Here is a 19,844-nt window from a genome sequence, read left to right on the forward strand (position 1 = left end):
TATTTTCCAGCAATTCTAAATGGTGCCAAAAAGGGTATTTAAGTGACTTTGAATATGACATGGTTGTTGGCACCAGATGGGCTTGTCTGAGTATTTTAAAAACTGCTGATCTAGTGGAATCTCTCGGGTTTACAGAGACCGGTCCGAAAAAGAGGAAATACCCAGTGAGCGGCAGTTGTGTGGAGGAAAATGCCTTGTTGATGTCAGAGGAGAACGGGCAGACTGGTCTGAGATGATAGGCAATATTTACTCAAATAACCGCTCGTTACAACCAATGTATTCAGAATACCATCTCTGAATGCACAACACATCAAACCTTAAAGAAGATGGGCTACAGCAGTGTAAGGCCACACCAGGTGCCACTCCTGTCAGCTAAGAACAGGGAACTGAGGCTACAATTTGCACAGGCTCCCCAAAATTGGCTAATAGAAAATTGGAAAAACGTTGCCTGGTCTGGTGAGTCTCGCTTTCCAGTTGCAATATTCAGATGGTCGGGTCAGAATTTGGTGCAAACAACATGAAAGCATGGATCCATCCTGTCTTTTATCACTGGTCCAGGTTGGTGGTGTGATGGTGTGGGGGATATTTTCTTGGCACACTTTGGGCCCCTCGGTACCAGTTGAGCACGGTTTAAATGCCACGGCCTACCTGAGTATTGTTGCTGACCATGTCCATCCCTTTATGACTGCAGTGTACCCATTTTTCTGATGGCTCCTTCCAGCAGGTTAATGCACCAAAGTGTCACAAAGCTTGAATCATCTCACCACTGTCTTTTTTTTTTTTTTTTTTTTTTTTTTTTTGAACATGACAATGAGGTCACTGTATTCCAGTGGCCTGCACAGTCACCTGAACTCAATCCAATAGAACACCTTTGGGATGTGGTGGAATGGGAGATTCTCCTCATGGATGTGCAAGCAACTACGTGATGCTATCATGTCAATATGGACCAACATCTCTGAGGAATGTTTCCAACACCTTGTTGAATCTATGCCACAAAGAATTAAAGTGTATGTAAACCACAAAAATGGAATTCGCTGCCAGCCCCTCTTAAGTGTTTTATTAAAACAAAGCTTGTAAATATTTTTACAGCTATCTTCAGGTTGGTCACATGACTCCCCGCCGATCTGCAGCGGGAAGGCCGAGATCTTCCCATGGCGTCATCAGGGGAGGTCATGTGGCCACTCAGCCCCTCCCGCTGAAGCATTGGATTGGAGTAGGAGACCGGCTTGGAGTCACGTGACCGGCCTGAAGATAGTGGATATAAAGAGTACCCACCCCTGGTAAAATGTCAGTTTTTTTTTTTTTTTGTGATTTAAAAAAATAAGGCAAAGATAAATCAGAACTTTTTCCAACTTTTTAATGTGACCTATAAACTCAATTGAAAAACAAACTGAAATCTTTTAGGTTTGGGAAGCAAAAATAATGTGGTTGTAAATGTGTACACACCCTCTTATAACTTGGGATGTATCTGTGTTCAGAATTAAGCAATCACATTCAAACTCATGTTAAATAGGAGTCTGTACACACCTCCCATCATTTAAAGTGCCTCTAATTAACCCCAAATAAAGTTCAGCTGTTCTAGTAGGTCTTTCCTGACATTTTCTTAGTCACATTTTACAGCAAAAGCCTTGGTCTGTAGAGAGCTTCCAATGCACCAGAGGGATCTTATTGTTAAAAGGTATCAGTCAGGAGAAGGGTACCAAATAATTTCCAAGGCATTAGATATACCAAGTGGAGAAAATATGGCACAACAGTGACATTACCAAGAACAGGACGTCCCACCAAAATTGATAAAAAGACGAGAAGAAAACCTGGTCAGGGTGGCTGCCAAGCGATCTACAGCAACATTTAAAGGAGCTGCAGGAATATCTGGCAAGTGCTGGCTGTGGGGTACATGTGACAACAATCTTCTGTATTGTTCATATGTCTGGGCTATGGGATGGAGTGACAAGATAGAAGCCTTTTATCGAGAAGAAAACCATTCAAACCAGGCTAAATTTTGCAAAAAAAATCTGAAGTCTCCCAAGAGCATGTGACGAAAATGTGTTGTGGTCTGAAACCAAGCTTGAACTATTTGGCTATAATTCCAAAAGATATGTTTGGTGCAAAAACACTGCCCATCACCAAAAGAACACCATACCTCCTGTGAAGCATGATGGTGGCAGCATCATTCTTTGGGGCTGTTTTCCTTCAGCTGGAACAGGGTCTTTAGTCAAGGTAGAGGGAATTATGAACAGTTCCAAATACCAGTCAGTATTGGCACGAAACCTTCAGGCTTCTGCTAGAAATCTGAACATTAAGAGGAACTTCATCTGCCACCATCATGCTTCACTCAACAACTCAAAGCATACATCCAAAACAAAAGAATTACTTCACCAGAAGAAGATTAAAGTTTTGGAATGGCCCAGACCTGAATCCAATTGAAAATCTGTGGGGTGATCTAAAGAGGGCTGTGCATAGGAGATGCCCTCGTAATCTGCCAGGTTTGGAGTGTTTTTGCAAAAAAAAAAAAAAAAAAAAAAAAGAGTGGGCAAATATTGCCAAGTCAAGATGTGCCATGCTGATAGACTCATACCCAAAAAGACCGAATGCTGTAATAAAATCAAAAGGGACTTCAACAAAGTATTAGTTTAGGGGTGTGCACACTTATACAACCATATTTTATTTTTACTTCCCTCCACCTAAAATATTTCAGTTTGCTTTTTCAACTGAGTTGTACAGTTTATAGTGGTGGAAAAAGTTCTGAAATGATTTATTTATTTTTTTACATCACAGAAACCTGACATTTTAACAAGGGTGTGTAGACTTTATATCCACTGTAGCTGTGAAATGGTATTTACAAGCTTCCTTTTTAATAAAACTTATACAGTGGGGTATATGCCTAGATATAATAGAGACTGGCAGTGATCATTTCTAATATTTTATTTTCTGCTAATAGCAGCAGGAGGGGGGTGGAGACATGGACACAGCTGACAGGCAGGGAGAGAGGGGGTGAGGCGGACAGAGGAGAGCTGCGGATGACATAAACTGACCACAGTGATCACGGCTCAGTAGCCTTGATTATTGTGGTCAGTACATGGATCCGCCAGGTTTTTTACAGTTTAGAGAGAGGCAGATTAGACCAGACTGCATAAGCACTTTCTGTGTAATCTGCTATATAACAGGACCCCCTCCCCCCAAACACTTCAAGGCAGTTCTGAAGGCAAAAGTGGTCCAAACCTGACAATAGCAAGGTGAATGTATATACGTGATTCTGCTTTTCCAGGTAAGGGGCACGCTGATTACTCACAGCACAAACCGATAAGCGTGTGGCAACCAATGGAAGTAACTCAGTGATGAAGATAGGACAGCTCAAGCTATATAAACAATGCAGAACTCAGTCCCATCATCAGGAATAAGCTTGTTTTTGTTTCCCTGCTAAGCAGAGGAAAAAAAAAACAGCATCCTTAGTTGAAAGCACCTCACAGTACACACAAACACTGGCTAGGCACACATTTAACCCTTTGATCGCCCCTGTTTAACCCATTCTCAGCCAGTGTCATTACAGTGACTGTTCATAATTTTTAACACTGATCACTGTATTAGGGCCACTGGTCCCCACAATGTGTCTGTGTCAGACTGGCCACCAGTATATATAATTCCAGTATATGCCTTATTTTGTAGACTAACTTTTGCGCAAACCAATCACTATACATTTGATGGGATTTTTATTTTTTAACAAAAATATGTAGCAGAATAAAATTCGGCCCAAGTTTAAGAAGGTTGTTTTTTTTTTTTAATCGGCTATGTTTTATAACAAAGTAAAAAATTTAAAAAAAATTTTCACACTAAAAGAGCTTTATTTTGGTGGTATTTATTCACTGCTGTTTTTTTATTTTTTATGAAAAAAGACCGAAAAATTTTGAAGGGCGGGGGGGGAGTTTTTGTCAGAAAATCTTGTGAATAAGTAATTTTTCCCCTTCACTGATGGGCACTAATATGCTACACTGATGGGCGGCACAGATTGGTGTCACTGACTGGCATCACTGCTGGGTCTGCAGTGATGATCAGTGCCCTGGTTAACTGTACAGGTCTCCCCTGCGAGAAGATGGCACTGATCGGCTCTCCTCTCACTCTCGTCAGTGTGAGTCAAGGAAAGCTGATAAACAGCACTTCCGTGTTTACATGTGACCAGCTGTGATTGGACACAGCCGATCACATGCGTAAAGAACCTATGTCATAGGCTTTTTACAGAGGTCAGGGTTGCGATCGCCATAATGCTCGCCAACACTGGGGCGACGTCATGGCATCCCAGAACGAGTGGGGATCCCGCCCGCCGTCATTTCTCTTGTATTCACCGACCGACACAGCTCCTCTCTGTAACTAAATGGGTTTGTTAGCCTGCCACTAGGATAACTAAGCAAAATTGTAACAATACACAGAAATTTCAGTACCGCCCTTGGGGGCAGACCCTGTGCTAACAACCCTCCCTGCTGCCCCAGCAGACTCAGGCCGCGTACACACGCGCGGACTGTTGGCCCAACCTTGTCCGCTGAACAGTGTTTGGGCGGACAGTCCGCTCGTGTGTGGGCTTTCAGCGGACAGTTTCAGCGGACAGTTGGACGGACAAGGTTTTACGGAAATTCCGAAAAACTGTCCGCTGAAACCTTGTTTCAACGAACAGTCCGCCCGTGTGTAGGCTTGTTCGTCAAACTAAGTTCCGTGCATGCTCAGAAAGGATTTTCAAGCCGAAAGTTATAATGCAGTGTATAGGACGTCGTATTTTGCGTCCCGTCGTACGTGCCGTTCACGTCATCGCGCACGGTTTCAGCAAACTGTTCGTTCGTCGTGTGTGGCCATGTCCGTCCATGCTAAGTTTGAGCGGACTGTTCGCTCAAACTGTTGGACGGACAAAGTTGGGCCAACAGTCCGCGCGTGTGTACGCGGCCTCAGTTTTATTTTGCCTAGTGAAGGAGAATGACCTAGGAACCCTGCGGGCCCTTTGGTCCATTATTTTGATGCAGGATTTATACTTTTGCGCAAGATGAAAGATCCTGGGATCTTATATCAACTGCCGGCTGGGTGACAGGCTGGTTGCGTTATCCTTGTAGTCCCCCTTGTCTGGCCATCGAGCGTGTGCAGGTTGCAGCTAAGGCTCGGCAGGCCACGACATACCTCAGCTCCAGAGGTGGTTGGTGAGCTTCAATGCTCTGGGGTATACATATGACCGGGCTACTGATGTCTGGATCACAGTATACCGGGCCAGCAGCCACCCTGTAACTGCGCAGGAATGGGTCTGTGATGGAATGTCTCCCAGCTCTTCAGGACTGGTAAGTACGACTCTCCCTCCCTCGGGGGGTGGGGGGGGGGAGTTGAGCAGCTGGGCATTCTCTGGGAGGTCAATTTGGGGGACACCTCACCTCCTTCTCTTCTCTCCCACGTCCCTATCTTCCCTCCTCCCGGGGGGGGGGGGGGGGGGGGGGGGGCGGCTGCATGTGCTGCGAAAGGTGTGTGTATGGGGATCGCTGGGTCTCTCACCTGTGGGGGGTCTGTGCGGCTAGCGATGGTCCTGGTCCCTGTGTGTGTGTTTTGGGGGGGGGGGGGGGGGGGAAACTGTCTCAAAAGGTGTCTGCGGGTGTTTTCTTGCTGGTTTAAGGCAGCGCTGTTTGATGTTTTTTCCTGTCACCGCATGGCGATGTCCGGTGGCCATTTTGACTGAGGGCAGAGCAGGTTCCCCTTGTGAGCCTTGACGGCCATTTTCTAGGAGATTTTCCTATTAGTTGCATTGGTGGCCATTTTTTTGAAGCTCGAGCGCTTTTTTTTTACCGCAGTTCTCTTGTGACAGCATTACATGTGCTCTCACATGCTGTTTACTGTGGCCACTGTGTATACAGGACGCTGGATGGCCATTTCCTGAACGCTGGTGCAAGCTCTGTAGATCGTTTCACCGCTATTTTCTACAGCTGCTGCCGACAGTTTCCTCACTCTGAACTTGGGTAACCTCCTGGGGACTACAGGCATGGCTAGTGACTATCACAGAATGCCCCAGGGTGATGAGTCTGGCTCTAGGAACCCCCCCCCCCAGGCGGCAGCAGGAGGGTGGGACCTTCACTGTCCTAAGTCCCTTTTGCAGGTGGCGGACAGGGTAGGGTCAGCATGGCTTCAGAAACTGGTGTTTCTTCCCCCGAAATCCAGGGTATTGCAACTGGGTCACCTGCGGACTGCGCAGTGCCCATGGACACCCTCAATTCGTTCATTGCCCAGATGCAGGCGGCACGTGGGGGGAAAAGGGTGCAAAAAAAAGTCCTCTGGGGAGAGCTCTGATGCAGACTCTGGTCCTGCAGAGGCTGGTGACCCCTGCTCTGTCTTGTCAGATGACGCTGACCAGGACCGTTCGGACAGTGAGGATGAGTCCCCGTCCAGGTCCGTGCGCGACAAAGCGCTTGTTGGAGCACTTATCACAGCTGTGCATGATACCCTGAAGATTCAGGAGACAGCAGATTCTTCTGCTGATGTAGCGGTCCCCTTTTGGGTCCCGCAAGCCAGCACGTTCACAAGGATCCCACGTACAGGAAGGCCGAGGCAGTGGCTCGTTCCTTGTTTACAGTTGTGGGGTCAGCCATGCGACCAGTACTGGCGTCCGCACTTGTGTCGCAGACGCTGAGTGGGCAAAACTGTTGCACCGCGAATTGGGAGAGCAACAGGCTTCTCCTGTCTGCGGGGAACTAGCAGACCAACTAGTGAAAGGCAGTGGTGCTGAGGTGCCTGATTTGGTTAAAATGCTGGTCTGCTGACCAGGCATCCAAAAAAGCCTTGACGGATCTTCCCTTCCTTGGCGACCGGCTCTTTGGATGACATTATTTAAAAATGCCACTGGTGGTAAGAGTAACCTACTCCCACAGGCCAGGAAGGCTAAGGAGCCACGCCATAGGCAAGGGCCCTCTTTTTTTTTTTCCGCTCACAAACATCTTCCTTTTTTTTTTTTTTTCCCGCCTGGAGCTTCGGTTAAACGTCCCCAGCCCGACAGGACGACCACAGAAGGATAAAAACGTCCCTGCAGCCGCAAGGCTAACAAGCCTGCGAACAAAAGTGCTACCGCGTGAAGGTTTGCCCTCACCCATGTCTCGGTGGGGGGGGGGGGGGGGTCGCCTTCGCAAGTTTGCAGCTCGGTGGTCCTCTCGACTATCCGACCAATGGGTCTTCGATCTAAATTTCCTCCAGCTACAAGATAGAGTTTCTCTCTTGGCCGCCAAACAGATTCTTCCCCCTCCAGCATCCCTGGCTTGCCGGGAGGCCCTCTTGGGGGTAGTAAGGGACCTGCTGAGTCGCGGGGTGGTTGTACCGGTTCCGGAATCGGAACGTTTCCAGGGATTCTACTCAAATCTGTTTGTAGTTCCCAAGAAAGAAGGGGTATGTCCAATCTTGGACCTAAAAGCCCTCAATCACTTTGTGAAAGTGCAGAGGTTCAGAATGGAATCAGTTCGCTCAGTAGTCGCTGTACTCCATCAAGGGGACTCCCTGGCATCCTTAGACATCCAGGATGCGTACCTGCACATACCCATACGCCTTCGGCATCAAAAATTTCTGCGATTTACAGTCAGGGAAGCCCCCTACCAGTTTATGGCTCTCCCTTTTGGTCTGGCATCAACCCCCGAGTCTTTACCAAGGTATTGGCTCCAGTTTTGGCGCTGCTTCGGCAACGTGGGGTTGCGATCGTGGGATACCTAGACGATCTCCTCCTGAGAGCATCTTCCGCCTCAGAATTAGAGGAGGATGGGGTGATCACTATGCAGACCCTGCAAGCAATTTGGGTGGCTGTTGAACCTAAAGAAGTCAGTGATTGTATCGATCCAGCGTCTGGAGTACTTGGGCTTGCTGCTGGACTCCAGGGAAGCGAGAGTGTTTCTCGCTTCAGACAAACTGCAGACTCTCAGATCCGCGGTGAAACTGCTGATTAACCGCAAGTGGTTGTCGCTCCGCTTCTGCATGCGAGTCCTGGTAGCCTCCTTCGAGGCAGTACCATATGGCCAGTTCCACACCAGAGTCCTGCAGAAGGAGATTTTGACAAAATTGATTCAGTCCGGGAAGTCGTTCCTACCTCCTGAAGTGGACAGTGATGACAACGGACGACAGCCTATCCGGCTGGGTTGGAGTGATGGGGGTTCAGTTGGTTTAGTCGGCTCAGGGCCTCTGGTCGGTGGAAGAATCCAATTTGCTGATCAATCTGCTCGAGCTAAGAGCGATCAGGCTGTGCCTCTCCACATGGTCGATGAGACTTCAAGGGCGTCCGATCAGGATCCAGTCAGACAACGCCACAGCTGTGGCATACGTCAATCACCAAGGGGGAACAAGAAGCTCAGCCGCTGCATGAGGTCGCTCCCATACTTCGGTGGCAGAGCGACACATACCGGCCCTGTCAGCCATTTACATCCTGGGAGTGGAGAACTGGCAGGCGACTGAATCGCCAGATGCTGGACTTAGGAGAATGGGTACTGCATCCGGAGGTATTCAGGCTACTATGCCTGAGGTGGGGCACACCAGACGTGGATCTTCTGGCCTCCCGTCTCAATTGGAAGGTGCTGAGATTCGTGTCCAGGACAAGAGATCCGTGGGATCAGTACCAGCTGATCTACGACTTTCCTCCACTAAAACTGTTACCACGTCTGCTTCACAGAGTGGAAATTGAGGGGATCCCAATAATACTGATTGCCCCAGATTGGCCTCAGCGTCCTTGGTACGCAGACCTAGTGCGCCTGGTGGCGGACGCCCCTTGGCGACTGCTGTTACGAGAGGACCTTTTTGTCTCGAGGTCTGATTCTCCATCCTGCTTTTACCATTGCTGGCTTTAACGGCATGGCTATTGAGAGCCAGGTGTTGAGGAACCGGGGTCTATCGGACTCGGTGATCCCAACTATGTTGAGGGCGTGGAAATCTTCTTCACGGAAGATATCATTGTATCTGGAAGGCCTACATCTCCATGTGTGAGGATGGCATCCGTGCTCCTTTTCCATTTCCAGGATCCTGCTGTTTCTTCAGCAAGGAGTAGGCCAGAAATTGGTGTTAAGCACTATTAACCACTTTCAGACCGGACCATTTTGCTGGTCAAAGACCAGACCACTTTTTGCGATTCGGCACTGCGTCGCTTTAACTGACAATTGCGCGGTCGTGCGATGTGGCTCCCAAACAAAATTGACGTCCTTTTTTTCCCACAAATAGAGCTTTCTTTTGGTGGTATTTGATCACCCCTGCGGTTTTTATTTTTTGCGCTATAAACAAAAATAGAGCGACAATTTTGAAAAAATCGCATTATTTTTTACTTTTTGTTATAATAAATATCCCCCAAAAATATATATAAAAAAATTTTTTCCCTCAGTTTAGGCCGATACGTATTCTTCTACATATTTTTGGTAAAAAAAATCGCAATAAGCGATTATTGATTGGTTTGCGCAAAAGTTATAGCGTTTACAAAATAGGGATAGTTTTATAGCATTTTATTAATCATTTTTTATTTTTACTAGTAATGGCGGCGATCTGCGATTTTTATTGTGACTGCGACATTGTGGGGGACCCATCGGACATTTTTGACACATTTTTGGGACCATTGTCATTTATACAGTAATCACTGCTATATAAATGCAGTGATTCCTGTGTAAATGACACTGTCAGTGAAGGGGTTAACCAGTGGGTGGCAGTGTAGGGGTTAAGTGTTCCTAGGGGTGTGTTACTAACTGTGGGGGGGTTGGGCTTTCATTTAGTGTACACTGATCTCTGCTCCAATCACATGGAGCAGAGATCAGCGTCACTAGTTGCTAGGCAGAATGGAGAAATGTTGTTTATACAGCATTTCCTCTATTCGGCCGCTCCGTGAGACGATCGCGGGGATGCCCGCGGCGATCGAGTCCGCGGGTCCCGCGACCGGACTCACGGGGGTCCCGACCAGCGCGGGAGCGCGCCGGCGCGCTCCCGACTGCACGGCGGCATCGAATATTGGACGTACCTGTACACCAATATGCCTGCCCGTGCCATTCTGTCGACGTACATCGTCGTGCGCTGGTCGGGAAGTGGTTAGGCCGGGTTCACACCGCTGCGATGCGGGAACGCCGCGAATGCGCGGCGTTTTCCCGCATTACTCACACTGCCCTATGCCCAGCTGGGAGTGTCAATGATATGTTAATGACACCCCCAGATCCGTCCGCATATCGCAGTGCGATCTGCCGACTCGCACAGGAATCGGATCGCATGGTGTGAACCCCCCCCCCATGCGATCCGATTCTGTTGCGGACCAAAAAAAGGGTCCCGTGCGAGTTTGCTGCGGGAGCGATGCGAATTCAGCCATACTATCTGTATGGCTGTACTCGCATCGCTACGGAGATCGGATGTGATTTGCGGTGCGAATCACATCCGGATCTCCCCCCGCAGCAGTGTGAACCCAGCCTTAAGGGGCAAATTTCAGCCTTGGCTGTCTTTTTTTATTTTTATTTTTTTTTTTTTTTTTTTTTTTTTCAGCCGTTTGAAAATGTCAGGGAAATTCCCCTGTTGACTTTCCCAGAAAGTGGTCTTTCTAGTGGCCATCACATCGGCCAGGTGGGTTTCGGAACTGGCGGCTTTGCCCTGCAAGTCGCCTTATCTGATTATCCACAAGGATAAGGTGGTGGTGCGTCCGCAACCGTTTTTTCTGCCAAAAGTGGTCTCGGCTTTTCATATCAGTGAGGACATTGTGTTACCATCTCTGTGTCCTAAGCCGAGACACCCTAAGGAGGTGACCCTTCATGCTGTGGACGTGGTTCGGGTTCTTAAAGTGTATATGTCTGCCACTGCTCCCTTTCAGAAGTCAGATTCATTGTTTCGGTGGCTTGTCCAAAGAAAGGCACGGTGGCCTCGTCGGCCACCATTTCCAGGTGGATCAGACAGATTGTAGTGCAAGCCTATGCCTTGAAGGGGCAGGTGCCCTCCATTCCGGTCACGGCCCACTTCACGAGGGCAATCGGAAATTCTTGGGCCTTCCGATACCAAGCGTCTGTCGCTCAGGCGTGTAAAGCAGCGACCTGGTCGTCTGTCCACACGTTTACCAAGTTCTAAAAGGTAGACGTCAGTGCATCGGCTGATGCCTGTTTTGGCTGTAAAGTTTCAATATATTTTTCGATTTAAAAACACAGTGCCGTTAAGTTAATGTGCTGTTGCATTATATTCTGCAGTTTTTGGTGCGGTTGTGGGCAGTCACTCCTGTTGAGGGTACCCTGGTTTTGTGGTGGATTTCTCCACGCACTGTTTTTTTATTTATTTATTTTTTGTGGGTAAAGTTTCACTGGTTCCCACTTGCCATGGTGGATGAAGTTTCTATGCCGTTTCCCCACCACTCGTTTTGGCACTGCTTGGAGACCTCCCAATGGCTAAGAGAGGAGCTGTGTCGGTCGGTGAATATAAGAGAAAATAGGATTTTATTTTTATTTTTTTACTCACCATAAAATCATTTTCTCTGTAATTCACCGACCGACACAGCACCCGCCCCTCCATTTTTCTCTTTACGTTATACTGCTTGTTGTCGTACTAATGACTGCATGGCAGACTGGAGGGTTGTTGCCCAAGGGACCGCCCCCTGGGTGAAACTAAAGAGTTCTGAGTGTTGTATTACTAATGCCTAGTATCTCTTAGTAAAAGCCATTGGGTCGTTATGCCCTAAGAGAGGACCTGTGTCGGTCGGTGAATTACAGAGAAAAGGATTTTATGGTGAGAACCTAAAATAGGATTTTTTTTTTTTTTTTTTTTTTTTTTTTTTTTTTTTTTTGTAATCTGTAGGAATATATACCGCAGATAGAGGCAAGTAATTCTGCAGAAAATGTCCATGGTGTATTTTTAACATTTCTCATTCTATTATTTTGTATACACTCTGTTGGACATGTGGTCTGAAAAAAGAACCTATAACTTATATGAAGGTTACATTCTACAATGGCACTTCTGTTTCATGTATTATTTGACAGATAATGGGGGGGGTGTCCAGGGAGACAGGATACCCCCCCCCAGCTGTGCTGCCCCAGGTCGCTAATTCTAGTCGCAAATGCAACCTGGCGCCCGGGTTTTGTCGAGCCGTGTGTGTGTATATATATGTGTGTGTGTGTGTATGTGTGTATGTATATAATATAATATATTAAAAAAAAATATTAATTAGGTACCTGGTTCCTCCCACCAACCCCTACATTACTGTAGTGACATGGGGCCAGCATGGGGGAACCTCCTAAATGCTGCAAAAAGATCAACATATCATCTGGTTTCTGAAGAATCTGTAATTAGTGACACAGGCAGCAGAAGATGTGTTGCTGGGTTCTTTGTATATTGGCAACAAGTTGCATTATTAATTACGATATGAGCACACATCCATTCTGAGCAATGCTTGCATTTGCACTGCTGAGGTGGACACACAGAGGCTTTCTCAATGGCTGCTTTAAAGTAAGAAGTTATATTTTAAAGTGGATGTAAACCAGATTCATGAAATCTGACCTGTATACATCTATCTGCAGTGTTTTGTTATCTCTCTCCAAAGCCCTGAGTCCCATGTCTTTCTGCTGCTCCGTTCCTCTATTATCAGCGATTTTCTCCGTCAACCAAGATAAAGCCAGTCTGAAATTTGAGTCGGAAGGTTGCTATAAAAAGATTAGCAGAGAGCTGGTCTATTCACAGCACAGCTCTGTACATTCCTTCCTCTGTCTGTGGAGGGGGGGGGGGGGGCTTTCCTCCAACCGGCTGTCGCAGTGTATGCTAAGAATGCTTCTACTGCTAAATGAGGAAGTAAAAAAAATGTAGGGAGCTGAAGACAGCAGATATACAAGTAAAACTTATGTAGGAGGATTTGTTTCCTCTCTGTGTATCGTTTGAGGCTGTTCACTTCACTGGGTATATGTGAAGGTTTACAACCACTGTAGTGCACACCTCCAGAGCTGCACATTCTTACCTTCCTTTCTCTCCCTTACTGATCCGCTTAGTCAGCAGTAAAAACGAAGTCCATTATAAGCTGTGAGTTCCTGGAATCGTGGGCTGCTGGTGGTGAACAGAGCAGGGGAAGACTGAAGTAAAGGAAAGTATGTGCTGCTGGAAGGGGTTTCAGCAGGACTGCCAGTGCACTGCAAGGAAAATTGGTTCTACTTATCCCAACCTTTGTCTCCCTATGCTCTGACAATGGACTGTCCCTCAGTGTCCTTACATCTGTCTTAATGAAGTCGGAGGGCATCCAACTGTGGAGCGTGGAGGAGAAGAGGCTGTGAGGACCGGTCTTGCAGCGCAAAGGCAAAAAAAAATGCCTTTTCTGCCTCCTTCACCTAAACAAGCACTTGACCTTTGCAGTGCCAGCCCCATTGCAAGGGAGGATTTTTCTTTCTCCAGAGGTCAGCTTTAATTTGCTTTTAGTATCCAAACCAGTATTTGTTCACATTTTGCCTATGCTTTTTTATTCAGGGGCGATCAGCCAAAACATTGAAATCATTGCAGTTTTCCAACCCAGGACGACAGACTGATTTCACCCCAGAAACTAGTGCGCGAGAGAAGAGGCGGCTGACCAAGTCCACACCCACAGGATCAGAAAGGTTTGCGCTTCTATATCCTCTTTTGTCCGGTTAACTCTCTTTATGTGAGCATTGTTACTGGGTTAAATCTATAACCATGTCCAGGAGGCAGAAAGTAGTTTCACTGTACATCCTGCACATATTATATTGACTTAATCTTTATTCACTGCTGTATGTGTTATCTGGTTGTGTCCCCCATGCTGCCAACATGCATCATTCTCTGTGCTAGCTAAGGCAGATGCAACCCCCTCCCCCAAGTCAGATGGGTTTTACTTTCCCATCTATGGTAATGCACACCCACTTCAAGCAGTTCAAAGCAGGTCAAATGCACCCGTCTGTTCTTAAATTGATGTCAAACTAATGCCACCGACACAAGCCCAAAGCCTGTCCACGCATGCCCTCAATCGGTCAAGTCTTGAAGCCCACATTTCAATATTACTTTTGGTTATAGTTTCATAGTTAGTAAGGTTGAATAAAGAAACCAGTCCATCCAGTTCAACCTGAGTGTCTACAATTGTCCCTTTCCCTGTACATTGCTACACCCACATCAGTCCCTACCCTCAAGGAGCCCACAATCCAAGGTTGCCATTCATATACTAGGGCCAATTTTGGACAGAAGCCATTTAACCTACCTGCATGTCTTTGGATTGTGGGAGGAAACAGGAATACCCGGAGGAAACCCACGCAGGCACAGGGAGAACATGCAAACTCCAGGCAGGTAGTGTCATGGTTGGTATTTGAACCAGTGACCTTCTTACTGCTAGGTGAGAGTGCTAACCACTACACCACTGTGCCGCCCGTTATGACAATCAAGTTTATACTTTGTCAGTAGTTTTCCATTTTTTGTTTTTATTTCAATTTAACATTAACCATTTAAGAACCGCCGCATGTAATTATACGTCGGCACAATGGCACAAACAGGCACAAGCACGTACCTGTACATGCCTGTCTTCCAGTGGGTGGGGGGTCCAATCGGACCCCCTCCCATTGGCTGCGGCAGTCCGTTTCGCTTCAGGAGCGATCCGGGATAAGGGGGCGGCCGTTGGTTTCTGGCCATCCCCTCGCGATCGCTCCTGGCGAATGAGAAGATTCCCCTGCCTGTGTAGACACAGGCAGGTGGAAGTGATGTCGCTCTCCTCATGGCGGTCTTTTTGACCGGACGTGAGGAGAGACATAGGCACGTCAGGTACCCCGATATACTACCTAATAAAGGTGTTAACCCTTTCACCAGTCATCACCGTATAAGTGTGACGGGTGACACTGGTTAGTTTGCTTTTTTTTTATAGCATCAGGTCACCCGCCAAATAAAGGTTTAATCCCCTGATCACTTGGCGGGTGATATCAGTTAGGTTATAGGGTCTGCGTCGCCCCAGGCAGCGCTAGGTTAGTGCCAGTACCGCTAACACCCACGCGCAAAGTATACACCTCCCTTAGTGGTATAGTATCTGAACAGATCGATATCTGATCAGATCTATACTGGCGTCCCCAGCAGTTCAGGGTTCCAAAAAACGCATTGTTAGCGGGATCAGTCCAGACACCTGCTAGCACCTGCATTTTGCCCCTCCGCCCAGCTTACCCAAGTGCAGTATCGATCGATCACTGTCACTTACAAAACACTAAACACATAACTGCAGCGATCGCAGAGTCAGGCCTGATCCCTGCGATCGCTAACAGTTTTTTTTTTGGTAGCGTTTTATACAGTCGGTGACAGCCTAGGTGCTTTTTTTACCTGTGAGTCTCACTAGTGTACCACTAAATTTAGAGCCCAAAATGGCAAAGCGAGGGTACACTAGTGAAGAGACCTACACATTCTGAGCATAACAGATAGTGAAGAGGAAGTCACTCATCTGTCAGATTCAGGCTCAGTGAAATAAAAAATTTGCACCCTTAGAAATCCTGAAGGCGGTGATTGGTTTTTCGGGGTCCCGTACACGGCTAAACTCCCAAAAAGTCCCACACATGTGGTATCCCCGTACTCAGGAGAAGCAACAAAATGTATTTTGGGGTGCAATTCCACATATAACTATGGCATGTGTGAGCAATATATCATTTAGTGACAACTTTTTGTAAACTTTTTTTTTTTTTTTTTTTTGTCGTTATTCAATCACTTGGGACAAAAAAAAAATATTCAATGGGCTCAACATGCCCCTCAGCAATTTCCTTGGGATGTCTACTTTCCAAAATGGGGTCATTTGGGGGAGGAGTTTGTACTGCCCTGCCATTTTTAACACCTCAAGAAATGAGATAGGCAGTCATAAATTAAAAGCTGTGTAAATTCCAGAAAATGTACTCTAGTTTGTAGACACTAACTTTTGCGCAAACCAATAAATATACGCTTATTGACTTTTTAGTAAAAAAAAAAAAAAAAAGACGTGGCTGAATACATTTTGGCCTAAATATATGACTAAAATTGAGTTTATTCGATTTTTCTTTTAACAAAAATTAGAAAATATCGTTTTTTTTTTTTTTTTTTTTCAAAATTTTCAGTCTTTTTCCTTTTTTATATCATAAAAATCGCAGAGGCAATCAAATACCATCAAAAGAAAGCTCTATTTGTGGGAAGAAAAGGACGCAAATTTTGTTTGGGTACAACATTGCATGACCGCGCAATACGCAGTGCAGTGCGAAATTGTAAAAAGACCTCTGGTCCTTAGGCTGACAATTGGTCCGGGGCTTAAAGTGGTTGTAAACCCTTACAAACCACTTTGACCTACAGGTAAGCCTGAATTAAGGCTTACCTGTAGGTCCAAGAAATATCTCCCAAACCCATACGGTTTAGGAGACGGACGACGGACACCGCTATCTACGGCGCATGCGCCGTAGACAGCCGCGCGCAGGCGCACTGAGCGGGGCATCGTCGATGACGGCAATGCCGCGAGTCTCGACTCCCGTGCGCATGCGCGGGAGTGACGTCATCGCTGCTCCGGCGAATCACAGCGACGGAGCAGCAAAACCCACCAAGAAGATGGACGCTCGGAACTACAGGGGACAGCGGTGACTTCGCTGGCTCCTGTGTCAGGTAAGTGACACATAATGGACTACTATGCGATGCATAGTAGTCCATTATGCTTTGCCTTTACAGGGAATGAAAGAGGAAGTAAACCCATCAGGGTTTACTTCCTCTTTAAGTGGTTAATAAAACAACAAAATAGAAACATATGCACCTTTCTAATGTTGAGCCTGGAATATTGTAAAAGGTTATTTGGTTTACCTAAAGTTTTCATTTATTCCACTAGATGGCAGTACAACACAAAGTAAAGTGTTTAGAGATGGAGCTCATTTTAACAAGGAAGAACCTCATAAAATAGCTTCCAGGTGATGGTCAGTGAGAAGACTCTCTCCCCAATAGATGAGTAAAAATATCAATGGTGTCAGTTCTTATGGGAAAATCAAAATTAGCTTGAAGAACCCTGGTGGGGAAAGGTGATTTTGGAGAGTTGTTAAAGTAGAAGTTTAGTCAAACTAACGCTAAACCTACTCTCTGCCATATTCTAAGTCTTAACTATATAGCCCTGTAAAGAATAAAAAATCTATACTTGCTTACCTGTTCTGCAGCTACTCCGGTCCGGTCCCATGAAGAGCTGTCAGTGGCGGCTTCAGTGTGTGTGGGAGTGTTTCAGAAAAGTAGCTGACAACAGAAGCCCCATAGTAAGTCTATGAGTGAGGTCCCATCCTGTGCATTTCACAGCTGTTTTCGGTTCTCTCCTGCACATGGCATCCGCTGCTGGAGACCGGACTGAAGTGGCCGCAGTAGTAAGTATACTTGTGTTTTTTTTTTTCCACGTCCTGACGGAGGAGAGGAGACCGTGTGATCATACTAAATATGAACACAGATCGGTCTCTTCTCCTAGTCAGTCCCCTCCCCTTATAGTTAGAATCATTACCTAGGTAACACATTTAACCCCTTGATCGCCTCCTAGTGTTAACTCCTTTCCTGCCAGTGACATTTATACAGTATTGGTGCATTTCTTTAATCCTATATCACGGGACACAGAGCCATAATTACTATGTGGGTTATAGTCCACCTTCAGGTGCTGGACACTGGCACACCTTAAACAGGAAGTTGCCTCCCATACCAGGAGTATCTCAGTTTTTCTGCCAGTGTCTAAGGTGTTGGTCACGAGTGAAGATGTGCTGTGCTGAGCTCCACTGGAGCAATCCTTGCTGGGGCTAGCCTTGCAGCCGGATCCATTCAAAATGTCTTTTAGGCCGAATTGAATGGTACCCGGGCCTCATGTCTGAAGAAATTAGGTTTTGCCTGTAAACGCTTCTCTTTTTTTAGAGAGCTGGACTCCGGGATCCAGTACTTTTGGTATTAAGAGCATAAAGTTTTTACTGGTGGATGTCCCTGGCTCCTGAAGGTCTGTTAATGGAACCCACCATTTTTTAGCACTGATTGCTGTATAAGTCAGTGGTCCTAAAAAGTGTCCGATTTGTCCGCCGCAGTGTCGCAGTCACAATAAAAATTGCAGATTGCCGCCATTACTAGTAAAATAATAATAAAAATGCCATAAATCTGTCCCCTATTTGGTAGGCGCTATAAATTTACTGCTAACCAATCAATATACGCTTATAACGTGTTTTTTTTTTTTTTTTTAAACTTCTTTTTGTTTTTATAGCGCAAAAAATAAAAACCGCAGGGGTGATCAAATGTCACCAAAAGAAAGCTATGTTTGTGAGGGGAAAAAATAATAAAAACTTAATTTGGGTACACTGTTGCGTGACCGCACAATTGTCATTCAAAATTAGGGGTGCAACAGATCGTCACCGATCCGTGATCCGAACGGGTCACCCTGCTCGGATCAGCACATGCCGCAATCCGAGGAGCGCTCTGCGGTCTCCGGCCTTAGGAAAGGCTTCGGCCTAGCTCCGAAGCTGCAGCCGTCTTTCTACACCCAGGCTGTTTACAATGTGATCGCCCCGACGGAGCGATCACTTGTAAACAAACCAGCGTCATGTCATGACGCCGGTTCCTCTCTCCCCTTCGGATGGAAGCAGCCCTACCCGGCCGTACCCAGCCATACTCGGCCAATAATATAGTGGAGGAGATTGTGGATATTACAGTGGGGACTATATGGTGGTGGAATTTTCACAGGTTTTTGCAAATGAAATTATTATTTGCTGATCCGAAAAATGATCTGATCCATGACACTGATCCGAGGAACGATCCGATGCGTGATTTTTTTTTTTTTTTTTATTTTTTTTTTTTTTTTTTGATCCGTTGCACCCCTATTCAAAATGTTACAGCGCTAAAAATTGGCCTGGAAGGGGGTGAAAATGCCCTGTATTGAAGTGGTTAAGTATTTATTAATAAAAAGCCGTTAAAAACACTTACAATGTAGTAGAGCAAATGAGCATCTCAGTCAGCATAATAGGCATCCTGTGGAGTACTTTGCCTCTAGGGGGAGGAGGGAGCTGGCCCGCAGCTGTGACAAGGAGAGGGAGACGTTACTGGCAGAATATGGGAGAAGCCACGGGAGCAAAATTTGCACCCAGTGTGGCTAGGACTTTTTTTTTTTTCATAGCTCAATGGGAGGAAGAATCCGTGTTCACTGATACACCGATGGAACTTGTATATTCTATATGCCATATCAATTGATATATTCATTCCGTTTCAAGGGAGATCGTAACCGACTAGAGGATTTTCTTCATAAATGGCATATTAACAAAACTATAGTGTTCTCTTGGGAAATTGGTGAAACTGACATCTTTTCTAGACCTAGAAATCACACAAAGATTACAAATTAACCACTCAAACCCACTTCACGAATGTAGATCGGAATAGCTATCTTCCAATGGAAAACTGCCACCATAAGAACTGGCTCAATAATGTACCTAAGGGCCAGCTTATGAGTCTCACATGAAATTTTACCAACCTGAAAGTCTACATGATCCAAGCTCAAAACAAATTGGACACAGATTTGCCAATAAAAGCTACAAAAGGGAGCTCATAGAAGAGAAAATAACATAACAGAAGTTGCTGAGATGGATAGAACTAAACTAATCAGGGATAATATACCATCAGATCAGCAACCCGACTTATCTATTGTCCTTTGACTTATACTTTTCAGTATTGGAAGATCAAGAAGATAAGAGGCGCTGGCATATACTACAAGCAGATAGACACATTCAAAATGTATTACCCATGAAGCCCAAATAAATTTACAAAAAAAGCACCCACCATTCGGGATAGAGTAGTAACAAACGTACTGGATCCATCGGGGGAAAAAAAAAAATTAACCATTTGCCTACTGGTCACTTAAACACCCCTAGTGCCCAGACCAATTTTCAGCTTTCAGTGCTCTCATACTT

General features: G+C 46.0%; 1 protein-coding gene across 1 annotated transcript in view; it reads left to right on the forward strand.

Annotated features, from left to right (window-relative positions):
• Positions 1-19,844, forward strand: part of ARL14EP (ARF like GTPase 14 effector protein) — a 28,271-nt gene that overhangs the window by 2,527 nt on the left and 5,900 nt on the right. Inside the window, exon 2 of the mRNA XM_077460863.1 lies at positions 13,426-13,553. Within this exon, the coding sequence (XP_077316989.1) occupies positions 13,426-13,553 (128 nt within the window). The remainder of the gene's footprint in view (positions 1-13,425; positions 13,554-19,844) is intronic.

Source organism: Lithobates pipiens, unplaced genomic scaffold, assembly GCF_037356315.1.
Source record: "Lithobates pipiens isolate NorthernLeopardFrog02 unplaced genomic scaffold, aLitPip1_a1.2 Scaffold_10, whole genome shotgun sequence".
Taxonomy (NCBI): Eukaryota; Metazoa; Chordata; class Amphibia; order Anura; family Ranidae; genus Lithobates; species Lithobates pipiens.